Source organism: Ammospiza nelsoni, chromosome 1 (genome assembly GCF_027579445.1).
Source record: "Ammospiza nelsoni isolate bAmmNel1 chromosome 1, bAmmNel1.pri, whole genome shotgun sequence".
Classification (NCBI taxonomy): Eukaryota; Metazoa; Chordata; class Aves; order Passeriformes; family Passerellidae; genus Ammospiza; species Ammospiza nelsoni.
The window spans coordinates 55594559-55619023 of record NC_080633.1 but is presented as its reverse complement, the minus strand read 5'-3'; the positions used below and the strand labels follow the sequence as shown (position 1 = coordinate 55619023).

General features: G+C 37.8%; 1 protein-coding gene across 3 annotated transcripts in view; it reads right to left on the bottom strand.

Annotated features, from left to right (window-relative positions):
- ITGA9 (integrin subunit alpha 9) overlaps positions 1 to 24465 on the bottom strand; it is a 209616-nt gene that overhangs the window by 46063 nt on the left and 139088 nt on the right. For all 3 annotated transcript variants that reach the window (XM_059481708.1, XM_059481717.1, XM_059481726.1), the window contains 5 exons: positions 17585 to 17671; positions 16319 to 16398; positions 13024 to 13113; positions 11286 to 11394; positions 7090 to 7197 (listed from right to left, as the gene is read on the bottom strand). In XM_059481708.1, coding sequence (XP_059337691.1) covers positions 7090 to 7197; positions 11286 to 11394; positions 13024 to 13113; positions 16319 to 16398; positions 17585 to 17671 — 474 coding nt within the window. The remainder of the gene's footprint in view (positions 1 to 7089; positions 7198 to 11285; positions 11395 to 13023; positions 13114 to 16318; positions 16399 to 17584; positions 17672 to 24465) is intronic.

Sequence of the window (24465 nt, the reverse complement as noted above, 5' to 3'; positions counted from 1 at the left end):
CTAAAAATAGCAATGATGGCACAGAAAACCATAAGTCCACAGATACAAGAGGTAGCCTTACAAGGCCATGAGAAGAGGCAAGCAGAAACAAAGTGGAGATGCTAAAGCATTAAATCAGCTTAAGAGGGGAAGTAAACCATAGTCCTTGCTTCTGCTCCTCTAGACAAGTAGACAACAGGAGAATGCACCAGATGCATATTTGGCATAAATCATGCTGATTGGAACACTTTTAGATGTTTTTCTGATGCACTTAATATATGGCTTAAATAAATAATCAGATTTGATAAACATGATTCTTGCAACATTGGCCTGGTCTTGTCCCTGCAGCCAATTTGCACATACTTAGCAAAAATTCCCAGAATTACCGCTCTCAAGAAGTAGTGATTCCTACCTAGTTTTGTGACAGAAGCAAAGATCTTCTCATATAAAGTTCCTGACTGACAAGACAGCAGATTCCTTCCTAGACAGAGCTGTACATGCCACATGTACACAGTAAGAAGAAAAACTGACCACTTGGTATGATTTAACCCTGAGGTCCTCAGAAGATTCAGGCCTAGGAATGAATGAGCACCACCTTACACAAAAATCAGCTTACCACTAACATTCATGTGCTCCCTATATATTGGCCTCTAGCAGGTGAAACCCAAGAAAGGGTCACTGAGAAGTGCTTTTCCTCTCCCCATGATGAACTGTGAAATGCTTTACCAACATATGAGGCAATATGTAATTCTCAGGGTATGTCTCTATTTTAAAAGCCCCTGAGATCACTTGGCATTTGATGTTCCATCAGCTAGGTTCTATCTGTCTATATAGTACATCCTTTTCTGTATTAAACACAAATAAGCCCATGTTTGTTCTTTACCTAATTGTTGGACTTTCCCTATGGGCTGTGTTGATGTTAGGATGAGGAGCAATGAAGACTGTGCAGGTAAGTACATTCCCTGCAGGGCTCAAACAACTTGTGTGCTTTGTTTCACTAAAGCAGATGTTTGAATGTATCAGAAAGGTGTCTAAGACCTAAACTCTCTTTAGAAGCAGTGGAGAAGAGGTAGGACTTTCAAGGGGATGATTTTCCTTATCTAGTGTAGACAACTGAAGATTAAATGGGTCATTTTCATTCAAAAAACCCTCTTGAGGGGTGAAGGAGATATATTAAATTAAGCAGAAAATGTCATTTGTTTCCAAGACATCCTCAGAATTTCCTCCAAGAAATGGATTATTGATACTTTTGATATCATCTGGTACCTCGCAGAAGGACTGGAACGATAGACTTTCAAAGCCAGGAGAGGAAACCAATACAGGATGCTTATTTTCACTCTGATACATGAACAGGGAGGAAAACCCTTCTGTCACCACATATACACAGATACCATTGTTTTAAATGCTTCCTTGTTCTTTTGCTTCCTTCATTTACACCACAAATCTTGCACATTAGTTAGAGAAGAGAAAAGCTAGTCTAAGAGTCAGAATTTAAAACAGGACTGTGTATTAAAAGGATTTACCAAGCAGTTGCTGTCTGAATTTCCTTCTTCATTGTTTTTGGCAGGAAAAGCTTTGCCAATGGAAAAATGATGAATTCTTACACTAACTCCTTCAAAATAAGAAAAAAAAATTAAAAATGGTAGACTTTCTTTTCATTCAACAGGAGGAGCTTCCTTCTCTAGCTAGGAAGCTTACAAAAAAACCAACTATATATATATTTTTCCACACCACAGCAAAACTCCTGATTACTACATGATTATTCATGGTAATCTGCCAAACTTCCTGCTTCCTTCATCATTGTCATAACAGATTATTTATATATCCATTCTATTTCACATCTTTTTTTATCTGAAATTTCTTTTTATCAGAAGGCAAATAAACCATCTTTTTCAAAACTGGAATTCACATATTCAGCAAAAAAACAGGAGCTATGGGCTATTCACAAAGTAGCAACAGTTTCAGCTGACCAAAAACATCAATCAAACTGCCACTCATATGAAAGGTCATGATTTTTTGGGGGGACAGTGTTGTAAAATTTCAATACCTAGGTTATTTGACAAATTTTACTTTAGTTTAGAAGCTGATAATGATCAGGCCACAATTGGACAACAATATCATGCTGCTGTGCCCTTATTTAATATATAGATCACAGTGGTTTTTTCCCATGTTTCAATGGCCTTGACTTCTATATTAGACTTTACTGAAAGACAATTAATGTTTTAAATTCAAAATGCCTTTTCCAAGAACATTCTCTTTAGAATTTTCAAAAGAAATCCACTGCTTATACAAATACCATAGCACTTTTATATCTAGAAGATTTGGTCAAAACAACTGAAAAATGTCTGAGAATTTGTTAAAATCTCCCTAAGCAAAAATGTTTTCGAACAGTCATTTAAAAAGCAATTAAAGTGAAAGAGGCAGGAAGGTCAGAAAGTACCTGTACAATTTTCTGTACAAATTTCTGTAGAGTATATTCCCTGAAATGAGTAATTTCCTCCAGTAATATAGCTATGTTTTTAAATATGGTGCCAAAATATGTGTATGCCAGTGTGTGTGTAAGTCATTGAAATGAAGAGAGTACATGCAGGATGACTAACACAAAGGGCTAAAATAAATCTTGCTGTAAGTGAAAAATGTTCCTGTACAATTTTTCTGTCAAATGTCAATTCATTTTTCTTTTTTCTTTCAACATTCACAGGAAGAGATCAATCAACTTAAAAGGTAAACGTGTAAAAGGAATTCTCTTAAATTCTTCCATTAATTCATTCAGTTTTTCTTTACTTTTTTAAAATCTTACTGATATCCAGCTATCATAAAGGCACAATCCAGATCTCACCTGTGTAGAAAGAAGTGTGAAGTGAATATGCCAAACATAATAGGACAACTGGAAGACTCCTCTTTGTCCTTGCAAGAGAAGGACTTTTTATTTTGCTTCCTAAACAAGAAGTGATGGGAAGGGTTGGACCAGGAACTAGTGGCCTGGGCTAACTGGCCCATTTAAGGTTGATTGTTTGAAAGGTTGTCCATTTAAGGGATCAGGAGTCACAAGACTGAAGTTCAACCCATTTTTCCCTCTTTGTAAATAATTCTCAAGATCTAAGCTTAGAAGCCTAGGGAAAATCAGGGAAACTAGATGGCTTCTTTTTTATCAGTGGACACTGGCAAGTGCTTCTTCAGAGTTGCTTCTGTGCCTCTCTTCATTAATTGTTAGAGAGCATAGTAATTTAAATACATTCTATTACTAGCAATTACTAAAACAGTCATTAGTAGACTTAGACATCAAGAGCTACATGCAAGGAGGGAGCCTATCAAAAAACTGAGAACAGTATTTCTTTCCCTCTTATTTTCAAATTTTCTTTTACATCATTGCCTAGATTGAAAACTCTTTCTGAAGAGACTGTCTTGAAACATAAGAATCTTACTTTCCAACAAGATTCTTATCTCAGTGATGATGATAATATGTTTTTTATATTCTTGATACTGATTCGACAAACAGGCTCTACTTAGTCCCTCCAGTGGAGGGAAGGGGATCATCCAGTTCAAATAGACAAATTTGGTCTGCAACTGTTAATTCCTCATAATTGTATTTACCTTCAATGAAAAGAAAACAAACCAGAATGCAAGAATCTGATCTCATTTCATAAAGTCAGCACAAGAATAATCCTGGACACATTAAGTTATGAACAGCTTCAGGAAATACCGTGGTTAATTTAGTAGGAACTCCCATTGTGAAAATCTTCTTGACGATCCTAGAAAGCAGCTCCTTGGCTGCCAGCCAAGGTCTTGTAGTGCTTCCCTTGCCCTTGTGTATCTCTAGCTGGATACACAAAGGAAATTACTGATCATTCAGTTAAAAACCAAAAACATACACAAATATAATGAGCACTGTTTTTCTTCCTGGAAGAATAGATAACCAATGGCTTGAAGAGTGGAGAATATACCTTTATGTTAGGACTACCTTCTCTTCTTATGTGAAGCTCTTCAATGTCATCATCTACACTATTACAACATTTTTACTAACAAGCTGAGGTATTTAATTTATTATGTTTTTAACCTGGCTGGTTTTTAACCTTTGCAAGAAAGCAAATACAAAAATTCATAAAAACAAGCAAACAAACAAACAAACAAACAAATAGGTACTAATTTGACTTAAATGTTTCCAAAATATCATTTACCACTGCAGAATGTATTTACTATGTAAAACCAATGTCAGAGGTGAAATTTTCTAGCTAAATTTGAAAATTTCTAGTATTTCTATTCATTAAAAATTAATAGGGAGGAAGTTCAATTATTTTGGGGTTTTTTCCCCTAGTTTTCATAAAATTATCCATTTTTTTGTTTACTTCTGGCTTTTATTGTTGATGCATTCCCTTTGTATATTGGAGGCTCTGTTGGGGGAAGTGCTGCAAAAACTGCAGTGCTGCTCCCAATAGCCCTTGAATTGCATCTGAACATCTCTAAGGCAGAACTACAAGTGTCAAAACATCTCCATGATCTGAATTTGTCTCAAACAAAATGTTAAAACAGTTTCTGGAATAAAGCCAAAAGCTCAGAATGGCAGGAACATGGGAAGCATGAGGGCTGTAAGACTAGCAGATAATACTTCCTATTAGCACCTCCCAGAGACACAGACTGTTCCAGTGAGCCATATGTGACTGTCTTCCTACTATTAATTTTTGTGCCTGAAAGACTAGTTCAATCAACACAATATGAGAGAGTTTGCTCCTGAAACTATCTTGTGTAGTTTATGTGTATGTGAGACAAACTCTAGTGCTTTAACTATACATTTTGACTCAAAAATTTCACTGCCTTACTGTGTATCAGAGAATGGCAATAGAATAACTTTAGCTTTAAGGTAAAAACCATTATGTCATCAAATCCCAAGTTCTGTATCAACAGTGTATTTTACAGATAACTCACAATTCCTAATCCTCTGTATTAATGACAGCTATTCTCAACGTTTTGTCAACACTGACAGCTAGAATGGGTAGATTGCAGGCATAGAGAAAATAATGACGGAAATACCTGCAGTGTCTGAAAGGATTCTATCACCATACTATCTTTATTGAAGTCTAGATTCTGGGAATAAGCAAAATAAGCAAAACCTTGAAATATTTAATGATTATGCTTACAAAAACTGTCTTGGAGAAACAGCTGTTGTAAACTATTTTCTAAAGTTCATCTCCTTTTAGGCTTCCTTGTTTAATTAGATCTATTTTATGAAAAGTTAAAAAACTCCATGATTTTAGTTCCCTTTCCAGTCAATAAAAACTCACTGGGAGAGAGCAGTAGGAAAGAGAGTGGGATGCCTTCTCTGTTACAACAATAAGACTTGGGATACATTGGTTCTAGTAAGATTTGGGAGACATTGGTTCAGTGCCTGGCTCCGACACAAATTTCCTGTGTGAAGACAAGCAAACCTTTTGGTGTTCCAATTATGTATCTGTAAGGCAAGGATTAACCACTGTCCCAGACAGGATTTTCTTGGCTCACATTTATTAACATGCTAGAGGTATTTAGAAAGTCACGTAGGAGAATTCTACTGACCATGTACCCAAAATCAATACTCAAAATTACTGGAATGCCAGTGTGTGAGGCAAACATCTCTCATAAAAACATACTTGCCTACTACCTGCAAAGAGGTCTCCCAACAGCAGTTTAACATTTCTACAAAAACAAATTTCAAAGTACAATTCAGTAAAATAATGTGCAGAGCAATGCAACCTGTTGTTGGGAGAAAGCAATACAAACCCTGCTAGCATTTATTACCACAGTGCTCAAGACCACACCACTCAGCTGGGACCTCCTTTATAGAGTGACTGATTTTAGAGAAGATACCGAGATTTGGGGAGATAAAATCCATTAGGAAGACTTCCACCTCTCTGTGCCTGCTGTGAAGACATCCTCTCCTACAGCACACAGAGACCAGGGAACCAACAAGGAAACGGGTCATGATACTTTGACAGGCAATGTGTCAAAGGAAAGGTGATCTTCTGTATATAAAGCTAGACTAAATAAACATTAAAAAGCAATGCCACAGAAAATGATACATATGCTAGAGAACTAATTAGGTGTGGTTGGCAAATTGAGTCTGTCACTACTATTGCTTCATACAATATTCCCACGTTTCTCAGTCATTCTGTCTTTACTGCCCATCTGTAAGCCATATCTATATTTATCTCGTACCTTCCAACAGCAAAAATCTTTGAAATCTGCTTAGAAAGACCTTTTAGATCTATATTTACACATCTTCAGTGACACAGTTCCCTACATAATAGGTAATACTTTTCAGCTAAAAGGCTAGAAAAGTAACCAACAACATGAAAGGATAATACTTCCTTTCAATAATCCCAAAAGCTGGTTTCATTTCACACAGGCAGATTACTCTGAATTTCAGTAATAAATTTATCTCAGTAAAAAGTTTCCATCTTTTGGTCACCACAGTGCAAATGATGGTATTTTAGTGGTCTAACAAAGGTTTTGAAATAAATAAATAAATATTAGAAATTAAATCTAAGAATTTGTCTACCACAGTTTATGTTGAATTTCTTTGATATTGACAGAAAATTATCTTTTGAAAAGCACTGTGTTGAAAGAAGAGCTTTCTCTATTATTTACATTTGTTAAAAGAATACTCAAAAAGAGCAAATTATAACACGGACTATAGCAAAATAGGTACAGATAATGTATTCAGACCTAGCTGATAACCGCAGAAAAAACCCCAGGGAATCTGAGTCAGCTTGGTAAAGCATCCTACTGATATTACATACACCATTTAATCCTCCCTCAGTCAGGGAGAACTGATTAAGAGACAATCTTCTTTGCAGGTGTGACTTGTGGAAGTGTTCTCTATATTTCCTTCAGCATCAGCCTGACCTAGTTTTACACGGCATTGTAGGAAACCAGGAACATACAACTAGTTGTCTTTGCCCTAGCTGAGAGAGAACAGCCAATACTTGGAGGGGTTCAGCTGCTTACGATCTGGCCACAGATGCAAAGAACATTTGATTGTCTTAAAAAGCAACTGATTCACTGAGTTTTGGTGGACTTCTTTTGTTTTAGTTATCAGTGGCTCTCTGGGTTCAGAGTACATTGTAACATACTCACCATCATCTGCTGAATGTGAAATATTTCAGCTCCAGTGGCAGAGAGGCGGTTTGGAATTGAAATATCAAGAAATGCTCCAGGAAGAGTGCTTGGCCCAGCATTATAAATCTGTAAGAGAAAAAATAAATACAAATAAAATTATATACTTGACTTCTCATAAATGGGAAACTACTGTAGATTCAGAGCTGGAAGTACAGGTAAATTTGAAGAAATACAAGTACTTTGCAGGTTTTTCAGTGTCTTCAGACTGAGACTTCTTTTTCAAGTGCCAGAATGAAGTCAAAGGATTAGCTTACCTAGCAGTCTTCAGGCACAGCTCACATATCAAAGGAGAAGCAGTTTTGCAGCATAATTGGCAGCCATCAATACAAACAGTATCTTTTATATACAGAGACACTGCTAGTACACTGAATGTTTTGGCAATAAAATCTTGAAGGCTATAAGAAATATCACTGTCTCAGTTAACATTCTCATTTCCATCTGTTAACCACTGCATGATATTCTGCATGTGTTTTCCTTATGGAGCAGAAGCCAAACAATTACTGTGACTACTGGACTGTGGGTTTTCTGAATGAGATGCCAGGAGATGCATGTGAACAACTTCCATTCAAGTTCTGGCATTTTCAATAAATTACACTTTTAGTGGAAAATATTAGCTTTCTGTCACTCCCTGGCCCCCAAAATTTCAACAAAAGCTCAAAAAATTTCCCATCCTCCACTGAAATGTATCCAGTGAAAATTCTAAAATTTATGGAGTTTTGCAGAATTGAAATAATCCATGGAAAAAATTCAATTAAAGTAAGTTTTCATTTGTATCTACATTTTTTTATTAGGAAAAATATTTTCTGTTTCTTTCTAACAACACAAATATAAATGCATTAAATAGCATTAAAGTAAAAACATTAAACCCATTAAAATATTTACCCACACTGAGATACTACTGTGAAAAGATGTATCATGCAGTTGTTAATTGTGAAAAGTACAAATATTAAAACCAATAGGTTTTCATTCTTCAAACACTTTATATATGAAGAAATGCCTGACTGATAAACAGAACTGGTTTGCAATCCCAAATCCTCCTCACAAAAGCCCTGAGTCTCCAGGCAGGGGGAGAAATCCCATTACAATGCAGTATGAAAAATGCTGCATGAAATACAAACATAGTGTTTCGTGTTAGACATTTTAAAAATGTCTTTGATTATCTCACTAAGATCAGATATGAGTTATTGCAGAAAAGGCATTTTCTGTTTCCTTGTTCATATTTGATCTATTAGAGATTTTCACATATAAAAACTGCTATAAAGGCCCATATTTTTGTAACTCAACTCTTTCTCTTGCTTAAAGAACTATTATTTTTCTCCATCTGGAAAAGTTAAATATTTGGTAGGAAATAATTAGGCAAAGAGTGATACAAACAATCCTTTGCCTGTTGTGAAACTACCTTTTCTCCCTGATACACACAGTTATAAGGTTTACCCCATTATTGGAGAGCAGATGTGTGACTTGTTATGGTATAATTTTCAACTTCTGTATGGAAAAAATATTACTATTGCAACTGCTAAGTGTGTGCATGAGAGACAGGAGCATTTGCTAGGACAAATAGTGTCACTGCCAACACATAGATTCCCTCTCCCTTCCCTGTTATCACTTTGCTTTACTGAAAATATTTATCTAGTTAAAGCATCAGTGCATCCATTCTTCATCTGCATTAACCAATCACTACGTATGAGGAGGAGGAAGGGAAGAAGACCGACAAACCCCCAAGAAGGAAGAAGAATTCACAAGAATTAATAGCCTGGTTCACAAAAGCTTTTATGTCCTGAAATGCTCCTTTCAGTCCTTCAATAAATAGCTAAGGGCATTGTGTGCAGTGGGGGTTTAATTGCAGTGGATCGCAATCTGTTCATGGAGACAGACATGTTATTTGTTGTAAGCTGAGTTCTCAGCCTAGGAAAACAGAAAGAAAAAAGACAAAACACTGTTTTTCACAATAAATGAACCAACCTCTGCATGGCTTATCATTCCCTAGTCCCATCTAGTGGTCACAAAGGATTTGTAGGGCTTGTAACAGATGCAGTTACAGCAGTGAAACACAACACCAGTTAATGTTGGCCACATCACAAAAGTTTCTTATAATAATCCATCCATATATTTTTCCACATCAGGAACCCATCTAACTGTCTTGTGAAGTGTAATATATAAGTAACACTTGAATAATGCTAAGGTGCCATGAGGTATTTATTGAAAGCTTCTCATACATGTCTTTTTGATGACACTGTTGAGTCAGGGACGGAAAGAAGGCTCCAGTCCTCAGGTGGATCAGAAGGCAAAAGCATTTAAGGAAAATAGTGGGTCTTTTTATAATGTGACTCACTAAGGTGATACTTGATTGGTCTCAAAGTAGAAACATCTCACAACATTGGTGACTATGAATAGCACATTTTGGAGAGCCATATCTATAAAGAATGGTTACAGAAAGAGAGATAATAATTGTTTTAATTCTTTTGTCTAAGTTTCCCACAGCTTCTACACAGCTTCCCAGGATTTTCTTGGGAGAACCATGTCTCCCTGTGTTCAGAGGATATGTAATTACTACATTTAGTGTCCTTATCTCTCCCCTATACTGTAATCAGTAGTGCTATAAATATTTTCATGCTGGGGCATTTAGCAAGCCTGAATCCCTAGCACAGATGTGCATTTGTTCTCTTGGATAAAGGCTGCTCACTCCTTTGTTCAATGACCATGCCATTAAAAAGAATTACTCCTCCACTTTTAACCTGTGGCTTCATCCAAGGTGTGTCACTTGAATAACTAGGGCTCTTTACCCAGCATGTGAAAAAAGATGAAAGAGAAACAAATAGTAGGAGCTTTTTTCTCTATGGAAGTGAGATGCCATGTTTGCAATTCCTGTCATAATATGTTCAGATAAAGGACATATGCCATCCCTGCATGCTGTAAGTACTGTATCCAGTCAAGAATGTATTGTACAGCATTGTAGCAGGATGCTCTGCCTGAGTGGGAGTAAAACAGCTCAAACTAAACCCTCTTTGTGAAAGTTACCCATGATGGATGGAGAAGGGTAGTCATGCTGACTTTGGTGTTAAAGACTGCTGAGGCTTTTGAGAAGTGGATTTGTAAAGGACTCTCAAAACCAGACAGAAAGCTCTCACAGTCTTGTACCTCTGTATGCAAACATTGAGATAAGGTGTGCTGACTTAGGAAGGCCATGGAATAGAGATGACATTGCTGAGAGAGAGATTGGACTAGACACAAGTTTCAACAAGTTTCAAAATATGGCCTTGCAAAAAGATCAGATATTTTAGAGAACTGGAACTATGAAAGATGTATTGTAGCAGCACCACATGGGGTGAAAATATAGGTGATTGGTGTTAGAAGTATTATAGCAGCATTGTGTGGCAAAAGCTAATAGGCTGAAGAACACTCATAAGGTATTCTAACCAGGAAATAGGTTGGCTTCTGATATACTGACATGGAGTTTTACATCTCTTATGCCCCACCCTTCAAAAAGACTGATAAGGGAATAAAATATTTTAAAATGCCTCTCAGTTGCCCTGTCTCTGAAAAGCAGGGACTACCAACAGAGATTGACTCATCAATCCCAAAGTTAAGCATTCAGAAAGCATTTCCTGACAAAAACAAAGGAATCAACAAGTGATAGTACAGATAACTTGTCTAAAGCTGCTGAGCTGGCACAGATAGCCTAGAAACACGAGTGACAGTTGATCAGTTTACACTATAAAAGCTCAGTCCCATTTTTTTATCAGTGGGGACTTCTAACACACCACTTCCAGAAGAGAGTCTGGAGATCCTTCCCTTGAGTGGAGATGTCTCTCAAGGTTTCTCCTTGAGCAGAAGAGACTTCCTCACAGTTGCTGGTATTAGCGAGTACACCTATATAACCTTCAGATAAAAACTGTTGACCCAGCTGAGGCTAGGACTGGATCCAGTTGCATCTAGATTCCTCTCTGAGAAGAAGTTTAGAAAGCAAGGGAGTCCTTTCTGAACCTCATAACTCAACAAGAGGTCTTTATAAACCTTGTCCAAAGCTTCCATTCTGCCCATGACTGTGATCCAAAATCATGCACAAAAGCCCTTACCACACTCAGAATAAAATAGATACAAAACAAGAATGTGCTGTCAATCAGGAAAGCAGTCAAAACAAGGATGAGTTTTACCTGCAGCGTGAAGTTCAGAGACTGGAAAAGACATTCATGGTTTTCCAACTGAACAAAGTTGGAAGCTGCCACAGAATCACCGTAGAAAAATGAAGTAGGGAAGACTTCTCTGTAAGACCAAGATACAAATTTAGTACGCTGAATTTGTGACAAAAATGAAATATATTTGTGTCTAGCTGAATTGCACCCCTTCCTTTCTAGTCATGTGAAATTCTATGGGACCATTTTACATTAATCTATTTTTTGTGATTTGATTTCCTTTTGGCAACAGAGTTAGACAACACAAGCAACATCTCAACTGACATGGGCTAAAATCCCACCGATGAATCAGATGTCTTTTGATTATTTATCCTTTTTTCTCCTTTCCTATCACAAATCCTCCTTTCTGGAGTCCCTTGGCATGGTTGATTTGCTCAAGTCCCATAGCTTGGATCAATATGGGAAATCATTGCACTACCAAGTTAATCTGAAGAAATAGTATCTAAGAGGAATACTTTAAGTTGCATATTCACTAAAGCAACACTTCAATTTCATTTAACATTTACATAGCATTTCAGGAATAAACAGTTAATTACCTAAGTTTTACTACCTTTATTATTAAGCAGATTATTAAGGGAAAGATTAAGAGGGGGATAACCTGCTTTCAACTAGAGTAAAACAGTTCAAGTTTCCTTAATCACTCTTATCATCTAATCACACAGTAAAATGCAGGAGGATTTTATCAGAAATTACTTGGAAGCACAACACAGTGCTTCCTGCAGAAGAGGACTAGGAGTGCTTTAAGCATCGTTTATGTCTTCTTTTAATCTCGGGCTTCTCCACTATCTGGAAAGGGTCCTGGTGTAATTTCAGACAAACCTTAGTCCTCCCTACTGCCTAAAACTCTGCTTCCTTCCCAGGTTTTCCTTTGGAATCAGAGCACTTTGAGACAGGATTTTAACCCTGGTTAAGTACATTTCCTTTTTTCCTGCCTGCATCCTGTGCCAGCGATTGCTAGGGGAAACAGTGAAAGACAGATTTTCTCCTCCCATTTACAGGGTTATGCCAGAAGGCTTCTCCCAAATATGGTACAAGCCATTCTGGGCTATTTATAACCAGGAATGAAGTTTGCTCCTCTAGATTCAAATGTAGGACAATTAAACTAATAAAACAAGCTTCAAAAATATACTGTCCAAAAAGAAGAATATTACCAATATTACTATGCCTAGGAATGTGCCTCACAGACTAGGGAATAGAGGAAATAAGAAAATAAGCAGAAGCAAATTCTGTTTGTGGAATTAACAGAAAGGCAAACAGCTAGACTTCATCAATCTCCTTAAAATTCCAGAACATTTGACTGCAACCTTTGGCCTGGTGACTCTTAACCATTTCCTTAAAGACATGTCCTAAGGAACAAGATGTAGTTTACATCTTCTTTTTAAATTTAATTTTAAGGTCTATCATATCTACATCATCACTTGAATTAAAACACAATCACTAAAATACCTACTATAAATGTGATGGTAACTAATTAGCATTATTTAGGAAGTAGTAAAAATGAGGTACAGTCTTGAAATTAATAAAATTTACAGATATTGAATGAGATTGTCTTAATGATCAGGGAAACAAGGAAAAAGTAATAGTCTGGCTATATGTAAACAAAGAGAAGATGACACTCAGATGTTATTCTTAGGATGCTGCTGCTGCTGATTATTATTATTATTGTTGGTTTTGTTTTCATTTGGTGATTGATACTTACCCATTGATGGATGAGTCCACCTCATGCATCAGGGGCACAGACAGGATTAAAGTATTATCATGCAGACATTCAGTGCGTTCTAGGTTTCCACTATGTCAGAAAGGAAAAATAAACATACTGCAAATGGACAGCCTTTGCAATACATCACAGTTTCACAGTCACCATCTCTCTGCCTTGTACTCTGAGCCTCTGTATTTGAGTGATATCAGCTCCTTAAGAAAGTTCACCCAGCCTTGGAGAGGGCACACACAAAAAGCATGAGTTTTGTGGCTGTGACATGAACAGGCTCATGAAAAAAAAAAAAAAAGTACATTGGAAAAAGGTGTGAATTCAAATGTCTGTGGGAAACTACAGCAGCCATCATAGAAAGTGGAGAGAAACAAGAACATTTAGACTTCCATGCAAGGGCTCAGTTTCTCCCAGTTTGACCGCATGTCACATTGTGAGTGACACACCTCACACAGGGTCTTGACTCACCAAATGAATAAATGTTTTCAGTGTACCTGCACTGTACTATAGCACCAATTTGCTGCCACCTCAAGCAGTTTTTTGGGCAAGACTCTTGTAGTGAATTGGCCATAACCTCTCAGCAATTCCACCCTCTCTTTCCCCCTATTCCTGTACTTAGCTGCCAAAATGAAAGCACTTCTACTTTACATTGTGAAAGGCAGTTGCCTCGGCCAGTCATAACCAAATTGAAAAATGGAAAAAAGTGAACAATTAGCTCTCATTTAAGTCAGTTTGTTTCAGTGTGAATACTTTATGTATGAAGTCTGGGAAAGGTTCCTGTAATGCCTGTCTAGCACACAAACCTGCAACTATTCTAATTCTGATGATGAGTTGCTCGTTGGGTGACAGCTCAAAACAACAATCTTGAAAGATATGTTATAGGTATTTCCAATATCTTCAGTAGTACTCTGGAATCACTTTTGCCTTGCAGTTCATTGGATTTACCCACAAATCAAACTGGCAAAACAAAATATATGATCATATTTATTTGAGGACGGTATCACTGAGGCAACAGCAGGCAATAACAAGTGATACCATGCAGATTATGAGTTGCTCAGATTACAAAAATAGAGCCTGCTGGCTACATACATGCTTAGCTACAGCTCAGCTTTCTGCCACTGACACATTGCCTATGTCTGCTGATAAAATATGGCTCAGATAAAAAACTGCACAAATTTCACCCCTGGGAAAGAACCCCACTTAATAAAAGCTTTTCCCCTGAATACGCTCACAGAAGAGTCCAAAATTGAGACATTTCTCATCCAACATAAATACCGAGATACTATGGTGGCACACAGAATAAGCAAGTAGAATTCTAGACAGGGTTCATGGATATGTTCTTATCTGTTTCAAATGGAGTAAAGGTACTGTCAGAAAAGGAGAGCACAACTCAGTGAATCTAGCTCTAGAAAAACAGTTCAGACCTGGAAGCAAAGAAAAAGGTTTGTTGTTTTTTAAAAAACAGCCAAATAGTGTAAAAGAAATATAATGTGATGCTAATTATTTCTCCAATTGTTCCAATACTGAACCAGTCTCTTGTCACAGATTCTACTGCCAAATTTGCAGCTACATGCGACAGGCACAGGAAGACACTTGAAAGGCAACAGTTGCTTTCCCATGACAGCATGACATAGCTTCCCTGACCAGCTATTTCTGTCAGACTAACTCCAGTTCTGTGTGGAAACAATGTCTTCATCTGTGGCAGTCTGACTGCAGCACAGGTACTTTCTCTCAATTTCCTTAAACTGACTTTACCTCAGGGCTCCCTGCAACTCTTGTGGTAGAGAGATTTTGTTACACTCATTTGACAGCAAGGGAATTAAGCAATTTGCCCAAAGACACAGATGAAATGAGGATAATCAGCATTGAGAATGGCACTACTCTTTTTGGAGGTTTAGCTCAATCCTTCAAAATGTAACTATTCTCTCTCAACCTTCTACAAGGAGAAACTTTCTCGTAACATCTCTAAGCATGTACTCAATGTGTAACAATTAGTTTATTTCTTTGCTCATCTAAAGGCACAGACTAGTAATTCTCATTGGTAGGGCACAGAAATATAAGTGAGATTACAAGAGCAAATTCTGTGCTATACAAGGTTGGAAAACACTGGTTGTGCACATTTAAAGCACTGCTGACCCATCTCTGCACTAACTGGCATTCACCTAGCAGATACTGATGTCTCTGACTGAGAAGCATCACAGGGTCATCTGAACACATGATGAACATCTGATGGAGAATACAACTTCGCTAACATGCAAGACATGGTGATGTGTCTCACTTTCATTGTCTCACACCAGTCCTGTGTACTGCAGGATCTTGTTCCCACCTACAGCTGCTACTGCAGGGGAGGACTATACCTTGTAAAAGCAGTCACTCAGCAGCTGCTACATCTTATCTCTCATCTCTATCTTTTTGTAGAGGTGTCATCCCATTTGGGAGGAGAATTCAGACTGAAGATCCTGATTTGGATACATAAGAATATGAATTTGGCTCATTTACACAGTAAAGGGGAGGAGGAACTAGTCAAACACCCAACACATCAAAGCAGCAGTTCACGGCCAATGTTACACAGCTGCACATTGGTTCCCATACAGACATTGAAGTGCTTGTTACTGAATCACCCATGCAGTATGCTTCTTCATGGTATATCATCTTAGAAGGCACAAAGCATGTGTCACACCTTTTATCCTGCCCAAGACAAAATGCCTATGCATGCACACTTTGCAACACCCTACTTCAATGCCTACCTGAAGTGCTCTTTGGGAAGCACACTATCTAGATGTTTTCCACAGTCTGTCATGGCTCACTGAAGATCCAGAGTGGGGAAAAATAGATACGTGATTTTAGCACCTAACACTGGGATCCTTGACCATCTGATTAAAGCATTTATCTTTTTTGGTTTGCATCCCAGCATGTTTATTTCATTCAAATGCTGGAACAAATGGGTTGGGCTATCTTGTGCTGATCATCAGCCGCAACTGAGCTTGATACATGGTCCAAGAGATAGCCACTGAAACACAAGAGCCTTTCAACTGAGAGAATACAGAATGATCCTTCAGAATGTCAACTGCCTGGCAAAGAAAACCTGTGTATGATCCTACCTCATTTTTCAGGAAGCTTCAATACATAGTTTCTCTGCATCACCAAAATCCATGCATTTAGCCCCAGTAATTTAACCTAATTTACGTATCTACAGCTAATATCATGTAATTGTCAAACACACGTAATGCACACTTCATGGAACAAAGAACATCCAAGTCATCTAGACATATAAGGGTCCCCTTACCTTTGGGCAGTGACAAGGAAGGTAAGTGTTTCTTCCTGTCCGGTCAAATGGCTTGTGTCAAAGATCACATTGAACTCATACTGTGCAAAGAAGAAGCCATATTTAGAGACTCAGCATATTGTTTCAAAATGTATTTATTCTGAAACTTTATTTATATTTTACTGGCCTAATTTTACAAAAGTGGCATATTTTGATATGTGTAAGAGCACTTCTACTGCAAATAAACTTTAAAGTCTTAGTAATTGTGTTTGTCTTCACATACTATAGAGTTTGGGTTTTCCTTCGTTAAGAGAAGACCTTTACTAGAAGGTAAAGGTATTTCTTGAATATCTGCCTGGGAATGAGTCTTGCAGAGCAGGAGGATCACTGCCTGAAACTATGTCTCTATGTTATTTGTTGATTAAGAGATCTTTTGGAGGAATAAAGGCCACGCCACAGGCCTGCACTTGGAGTCTTGGAGCAAGTGGTTCAAGCTAAAGCAGCATTCAGGACACACATCATAATGGGTGAAAACAGGTGCTAATTTTGAAATAAGAATTTTACTTTGGTGGATTACTTCTCCATGTAATTTTTCTGCCTAACTCCAAGACTTTGGCCAAGTGAAACAGTATCCAAATCCATTGTAATTTCAATGGCTTACATTCTTATATTCTAGATAATATTTTACTACTGCATGCGTTTTTTCAATTCCATTTAAAATATTTTTTACTTTTTCAAAATAGCACAAAAGAGTCAATTATAAAAACTTTTATATTGGGTCAAAGGATACATCAATTCAAATGGAAAGGATTTGCTTTTGAAATGGAAACTTTCTGAAAAATTTCAGACTCATTTTTTTCAAGTCATCCTTAAGTTATTCCTCATTTTCTCACCTTTCTGGGTTGGTAATTTATATAAATCATTTTAGTGGCAGAAAGAACCCATCTGGATTTTTTAATGTGATAGAAGACAAAAAACTCACAGAGGCAACATAAGTAAGACAGAGAGTCCTTTTCTAATTTTTTGCAGAGGAAATATGTAGTTTTTCTAAGGCTGCAACTTTTGCACCATTTTTCAAAGCCATTTTACTGCAGTGCCCAGAGCACTGTCATTGGCCCTGTCTGGTGGGAAAAAGGATAGCTAGTCTCTGTAACTGTGAAAGGCTTGGATATCTGGCTTAGCAAGCTAGAGAAAGTATCAATCACAGACATTTAACAGAGCAGTTGGCTTTGCAGCCACTCTTTGAGACACAAGTAAATGGACCAATTGCAAATATCACAAAATTACCCCAGATTTGGATCTCATGAAAGGAAATCCCACACTGCACTTGAGGAAATCTGACTCCAGTAACTCACAAGCAATGCCCAGCTCCTCCTGCAAGAAAACAAAAAAGACCATGAGATTACAGATTTGGGGGGGGAAGAAGATTGCTAAGAAACACCAACATGATAAAACACTATGAAAATTAAATATTTCTCATCATAGCACTGTGTTGTACTTCCTTATTTCACATTAGTCAGACCAGCATTAGGAAGAAGACAGCGATAAGAAGCTTGCTCTAAGAGATAGATCATGAGGAAATACTGTGTGACTAAACACATTCGAGTCAGGGAGTCAGCCCAAATCCTTGGATAACTCAGTTATTCCCTCCTTTTATTAAAAGAAAGCTTTCAAATGATCAAGAATGTAGGTTTTCTAAGGTAGTTTTTCCAGGTACCTGCACCACGAGGAGAGAAGAGTGTTGGGAGACAGTGACCAAACCATGAGACACACAGATGCAGAAGAGAAAGTTAATCTGGTTCTGGTGACATTCAGTGCCCTGATCTCTTGCCCTGGTCCACAAGATGAGTCATGCTGGTATGGATACTAACCTTTAGTGAGACAAGGCATAGATAAAGCAGAGGAATGAGCATCTCCTCACGCTAAACATTGTCTGTGGACAGTCAATAATTCAAATGCAAAATGTTAGAACAGCCCTATACTGCTTGAGTGGTGACTCCACTACAACAGAAATTCTTCTGGTGAATGGAGTGTTTCATTGCTCCATAAAATAAGTGCCTAGCTCCAGATGAGCACATTCCCATTACAAGATTATCAGGGAACAGTTTAATACTCTGCCACTGTGGACAAGTTCATGTCACTAAACTTTAGCAGTGTGATTCAGATCTGGAATCTTGCTTTGAAAAGCCTACACAGCAAGTGACTGCCATGTGATTTACATGTCACTGTTCCCGTGGTAATAAAAGGATGTAGAAAACAGTTCAGCAGACCAAATGCAGATGTTTAATTTAGACTGGGCAACTGGGCTGGATACCTCTCTAGGCCCTACTGTTGATTATAGCATCACCTGAACTATACTGCTTATGGTATGTGCTATAATACAAATACCTAAATTTTAGAGATCTCATTCTATAAATTAATTTCATTCCAGATATGCAGCTGACAATCTCTTTGCTACAGAACATAAAATTTATTTTACCTATTTTCACTGTTTACTGCAGTTTGCAAAGCAAAATGTACATGCTCATGTACATTTCCTGAGTTACTTCAAATATGCACTTAAAAGTTACATTCTCAGCTGGAACAAGAACAAGTGGAAGGAGCTTCTTGAACCACACACTTGGGTTATAGGCATCTCCAGGAAATGCCTCTCTGTCTTTCACATTCTGACCTAAGCACAACATTAGTGCTCTACAGATATTTAGCTTCAAAATCATGGTTCAAATCAGGGCACATATTTCTAGAAAATGATAGATCAAATACTATCTTTCTTACCTGACTTGGACAGTATTTCACTGGTTTCATGAGAAGCAAAAATAATGTAAGGAGAAAATCAGTGCACACCTTGAGATATCTAATGGAGTGACATTACTGCAATACTTCTAAAATGCCAGAGGAGTGGCCTTCCCATTCAGTTTCTCTACAGATTTTTTTCCTTGCAATCTTTAGTAGACTTCATTTCTGGAAATATGAAAGATGGCACTGCTTAGCAAATCAAATACCTAGCTTCAGTATTACAGAGCTACCATCCACATATGTGATAGATTTTCTGCTCTAAAATGAATACAAAATAGAAAAACAAGTGCTTAATGAGCAAAATATCCCTTTCACTAGCCTTTTCCTCTCAGGAATCTGGAAGGTTCTCCAGTTCTATGAGAGTGATCGAGAGAACACAAAGTCTGGGCAGCTGCATAACCAAATGAAAAATTTCACACCTGTTTAAACCAAAACCATTCTCAGTTCTGGGTCATTCAAATGTCCCTTGCTAACTGGGGCAAACGATGAACTCTCTTCCATCAATGCATAGCCTGTGGTCTGTCAAGAAGTGTTTCTAATTACATAGCTGTCCACTATGGTGACAGTGACCAAACAGACCCAAGAAGCTGTCTCCTCTCCTCAAGGCCATATCCCTTCAGAGATGCCAAAGGCCAGGATAATTGAGAGAACCTTCATACTATTAACAGAAGAAGAGCACTCCTTCTTCATACATTGATGCCTTTATAGACCAGACAGCAGGCAGGCAGATGCCCATGGTTTTATTGGCTGTAAAAGGAAATTACAAGATAATGTTGAATTCACTAGTTTTCCTTATTGTTGCTTGGAACAGTTTAACAAATGCAGGAAAATTTACTTGAATGACTTTCTGGCTTCATTACATACTGTCCAGTTTAATGATTATTATTAATACTACATTACTGAAGTTGAGAGTGAAGAGTATGAAAAAGTTATTCTCTGAGAGGGTAGTCAATCAGCAACAGGCTCTCCAGGAAAGTGGTCAGGGCACCAAATCTGTCTGAGCTCAGAAAGTATCTGGACAATGCTCTAGGTTATATGGTTTTATTAGGAGTCCCATGAGGAGCTGGGAGTTGGATTTAGTGATCCCTATGGGTCCCTTCCAACTTGAGTGATTCTAGTAATGGTGTACAATAAAACTTTTCAATGCTAGGGAACAGCAGAAATGAGTTTGGCTTCCATCATACTGGTTCAGCCTCCCACAAATTTATAAATTAAAGGCTACCCAGAAAATTTTTCCCATGGACTTCTTGCCTTGCTCTGTGATTAAGATGGAGAAGCTCAGCTAATGAGTAAATATTTTGGTTTTCCTTCACTGCTCACTGTTTAGCTTCAGGCTTCAATTTCAGTGTGCTGTTCTGGAGGGAGAGAAAATTGTTTCTTTATGTGTTTTCCTATGGTGGTCAGCTCTCTAAACTCAATTTTCACACTGTTCCAGGAGGCTGAAGGTTTGGTGCTGCCTTATCTTACAAATAGGGAACAGCAGTGCAATTCAAGGCTTACAGAAACTGCAGACACCACTTCTTGCTGATGGATGTTAGGTCATGCTTTTGATGAGCAATGCTTCTCTATGATTATACAGCCCATTTGAAAAACTCAGCTTACTGCATGAGCTTGATAGCAGTTCCTAGGTTGCATAGAAAATATCACCAAAAGGGTTGGCTGTTTCCCTTCCAACATGACAGTGTGAAGCTTTATCTGGAAAACTTTCTTTCTGCAACTTTTCGGAGTGTTACATACTCTTAGTCAACCAGATAAATACTCAGATAATTAGTCAAATAACTGTATTATGACTTCATTGCAAATGTTGACCTAGTTATGAGAAATATGAAGCTCAGGCTGGCTCACAGTCTGTGTCTCAAAGTTCTTTACCACAGAAAGGAAAGGTTCCTCATCATTATAACATGAGCAATGAAACACACAAGTTCAAGACATTGAAACTTCCTCAGCCTCATCTTGACTTCCCATTTTCAAATTAGACCCCATATGGGTTTTTTCCCCAAGTGAGTTTTGCATACCTGGTATGGGATGACTTACTGGCTAGCCAGTACAACCTGACCATTCTCTCTCTCACTTATGTCCAACCAAAACCCTCCAATCTTCTTGAGCCTGATCTGGCAGTTCATATAATTATATCTGGGTTTTACTTTTCCCAACATCATTCATTTCCTTCCCAAAGGTAGAACGACTCCTCTGAACTGATGTTGGCCTTGGCACCAACGCAGAGTCATCACTTCACTTCCTCAACTTTCTCCCCACTCATCTCCACCCATGACTGGTTGCAAGTTCCTTGCCTAAAACATCTCCTTAAGTTATCTTCCCCAGCCCATTATCTGCCCTTCAACACTGGTACTCCAATACCAGGCTTTTATCTGTATGACAAGTCTTCTACCATATTATGACTATCAGCAAAAGCAAACATTCATATAAGTACAGGTAATTTGTGTTATTTTGCATTCACCATGTTCTCACAGAGAAGGTGTGAATTCAACTATTCTAACACTCATTTATGACCTGTTTGCTCTTCGCTTCTCTAAGCGCACAACCTACAAGTAGATACTGCATCTGCAACGTCACTAAGGAGATGCAACAGAACAATACTAAACGTGAAAAGGATATTCCAGATGTGGCTCTCAACAGAAAGTGATAATAATCTCTGAACTTAAGGTAATTTATGTATTGTGTTGAATACTGCTGACTATCTGTGCTAGAGTTCACATCATACTGTTAGCGTTCAAAAACACATAATCACATAAGCGATTATATGTGGTGCTTTTATTAAGAGCTCTGGGAATCGGGGTATTAGAACCCAAATCTGATTCTGACCATACATTCGAGATGATCATGTTTTTATACTCTATTGTTATATAACCTTCATGTTAATTATTAAACTTATATTGTTCTATTGTATACATAGATTTCAGCTAAGCATAGCCCCCCTTTAAATTTCCAACATAGTTTCTCATTATTCCTCTTATGACTATATAATAATTATATATAATTACTAAACAATCATCACATCTAACAATTATATCATTTATCATACTGCTTACGCAGGTGCAGTGATCTGAGAAAATACAAAGCCTTTTCAGAGTTCTATCTTTAACATTTTCCAGGGCTCCACTATCAATACTTTTAAAAACTGTTCTGATTGCCTGTTATTTCTTAAGGAACTTTTGATTAAAACCACCAATGAAAAGCATTGAAACTTCACTAATGAATTATTAAAATAATCTGTATATTTTTAAAAGGGAAAAAAACTCAAGTTGCTAGAAAATACATTTGTCAGCAGTTTATATTTCTCTTTCCTTAGCTATACTCAAATTAAAGGTCTTTTTATATTGTTGTTATTTAAACTGAAAAAATCCTCTTCGCAAATCTTGGGTACTAGTGCATACATTCCAGAACCGATGAGAAAATGTCCTGGAAGTCTTGTGTTGTTGGCAGAACACTCCTGTTTTGAAGATGCTGAAAATTTACTTAACTTGTTCAGATATTTTTTTTTTGTGATGCTGCTTGTTTTCCAAAGGATACAAGATCAGAATAACAAGAGTGAATTCCAAGGAACCCTGCATCTGTTGTGAGAGTACACACTCTTGTAACTGCTTTTCTTGTTGTTAGTAGTTTTCTTGTTCTATGGTGCCTGTCTGTGAACCAGTGCACTTAACACTACAGAGGATCATGAACAGTATCTTCATCCAAGAAGTCTTAAAATAAATTTCCTGAGAAAATATCACAAGAGAGGACTACTTGCACTGTCCACCTCATGCTATGCTAAGTCTCAAAAGTTAGGTACTATGCATCTACCTACTATATCCTCTCTGGATAGGCTTTATAACTATCCCCACTAGCTATTTGGAAATTCTCTGACCTGCACCAAAGGTAGAGACTTACACTGGGCACTGGGAAAATTTGCTAAATTTGTACCATTTTTTATTCTCATCATGGACCCTGACTAAAAGGCATACTTATTCCTCAGTAATTTCAATGTGAACTTTTTGTGAGAAGGGATACTTTCTCAAATGAGAATTTAGATGAACATCTGGATGTTTTGTTCCACACAACAGGAAAATTATATAGACCTGCATTTTAAGACCTTCTTACTTTTGGGAGATATCACAAAACATATGCCTGCTCACAGCTGGTAATCTGCTTTCTACATGCATGGCTTGCAAAGCTGGGTAGAACAAACATGTCAGGAACCTAAAATAAAGACTCATCTCTTTGATGATGTTTGAAATTATTCCTTCATATCACTCTTCATGATCTTGGTCTAAGCCCTTCAGTTGTGCTATCAACAGCTCATGGGTTTCTCCAGGGTTTGGAAAGCAAAACTTTTATTTTGCTCCTACTTATCTCTCCCTGCCTCTTCCTGCCTTCGGGCGTTAAGGATATAAAGATGTACCAATTAACTTAACAGCCACCTCCTCAATATACTAATGTACTTTCTTTCCACAGCAATTGAGGTACAAAAGTTATCCACATATGTGGTCACAGTTATCCACATATGTAGTCCAATTAGAGATGCCTGAGGTCATAAAAGACTAGGGATTTTTTTTCAAACAAAAGGTCTGGCTCTGACTGAGTTTCCTTATGACTGACAACAAGTACAGCTCAGAGTAATTTAATCTTAGAGGGCCCCTCATGCACATACAGCTTAGTTGTTCTAATACAAAATTCCACAGATACCACACTTTCCTCTAAAATAGTGCTTTGTAGGATATTTTAAAACTGCAAGAACACAAAGAGGATTAGTGTACTACTGACTGGGAACACACTGGCACTATGCAAGAATTCAAGATCATCTGAAATCACTGAAATGGTGTGTCTGATCTACCTCAGATACTTCATAGAATTTGCTCTGATTGTCATCCTCGAAAGCCCTTTAAGCCTCTCTTTTTCTTCAGGTAACTAGCAGTCTGATGTCTGCTTTGTGTCTTTGTCAGCAGTACTCTCTGGTAGCTGAGCAGACAGTATTTCCTCCATGTTTCTGGGCTGGAACTTGCCAGCACAGACCTTCCCCAACTCCAATCCACAGCCAACGCCAAAGGCAACAGAAATTCACTTTTGCTTGGAAATCTCAGTATCTCACAAACTGAGCCTGCAGCCTTGGGGTTTGGTTTTTCTTCTTTCATGAGTTTCAAATGCACTAAGCCTTCAAACAACTACTGCCATCAGTACCCGACTCTCTCAGTACTGCACAACCCATGGATTGGACGGGGGGAAGCACAGGGAGAGTTGTGCACTGAGAGTGTCAGGATGCACTGCTTCTCTGAGGCCAGCTTCTTAGGCAGTGGAGATAGCACTCAGTGGCATCAGGCCTCCTGGAAAAGCCACAGTGTCCCTCGTGAACAGTGAGTATATATTGCAAGCTG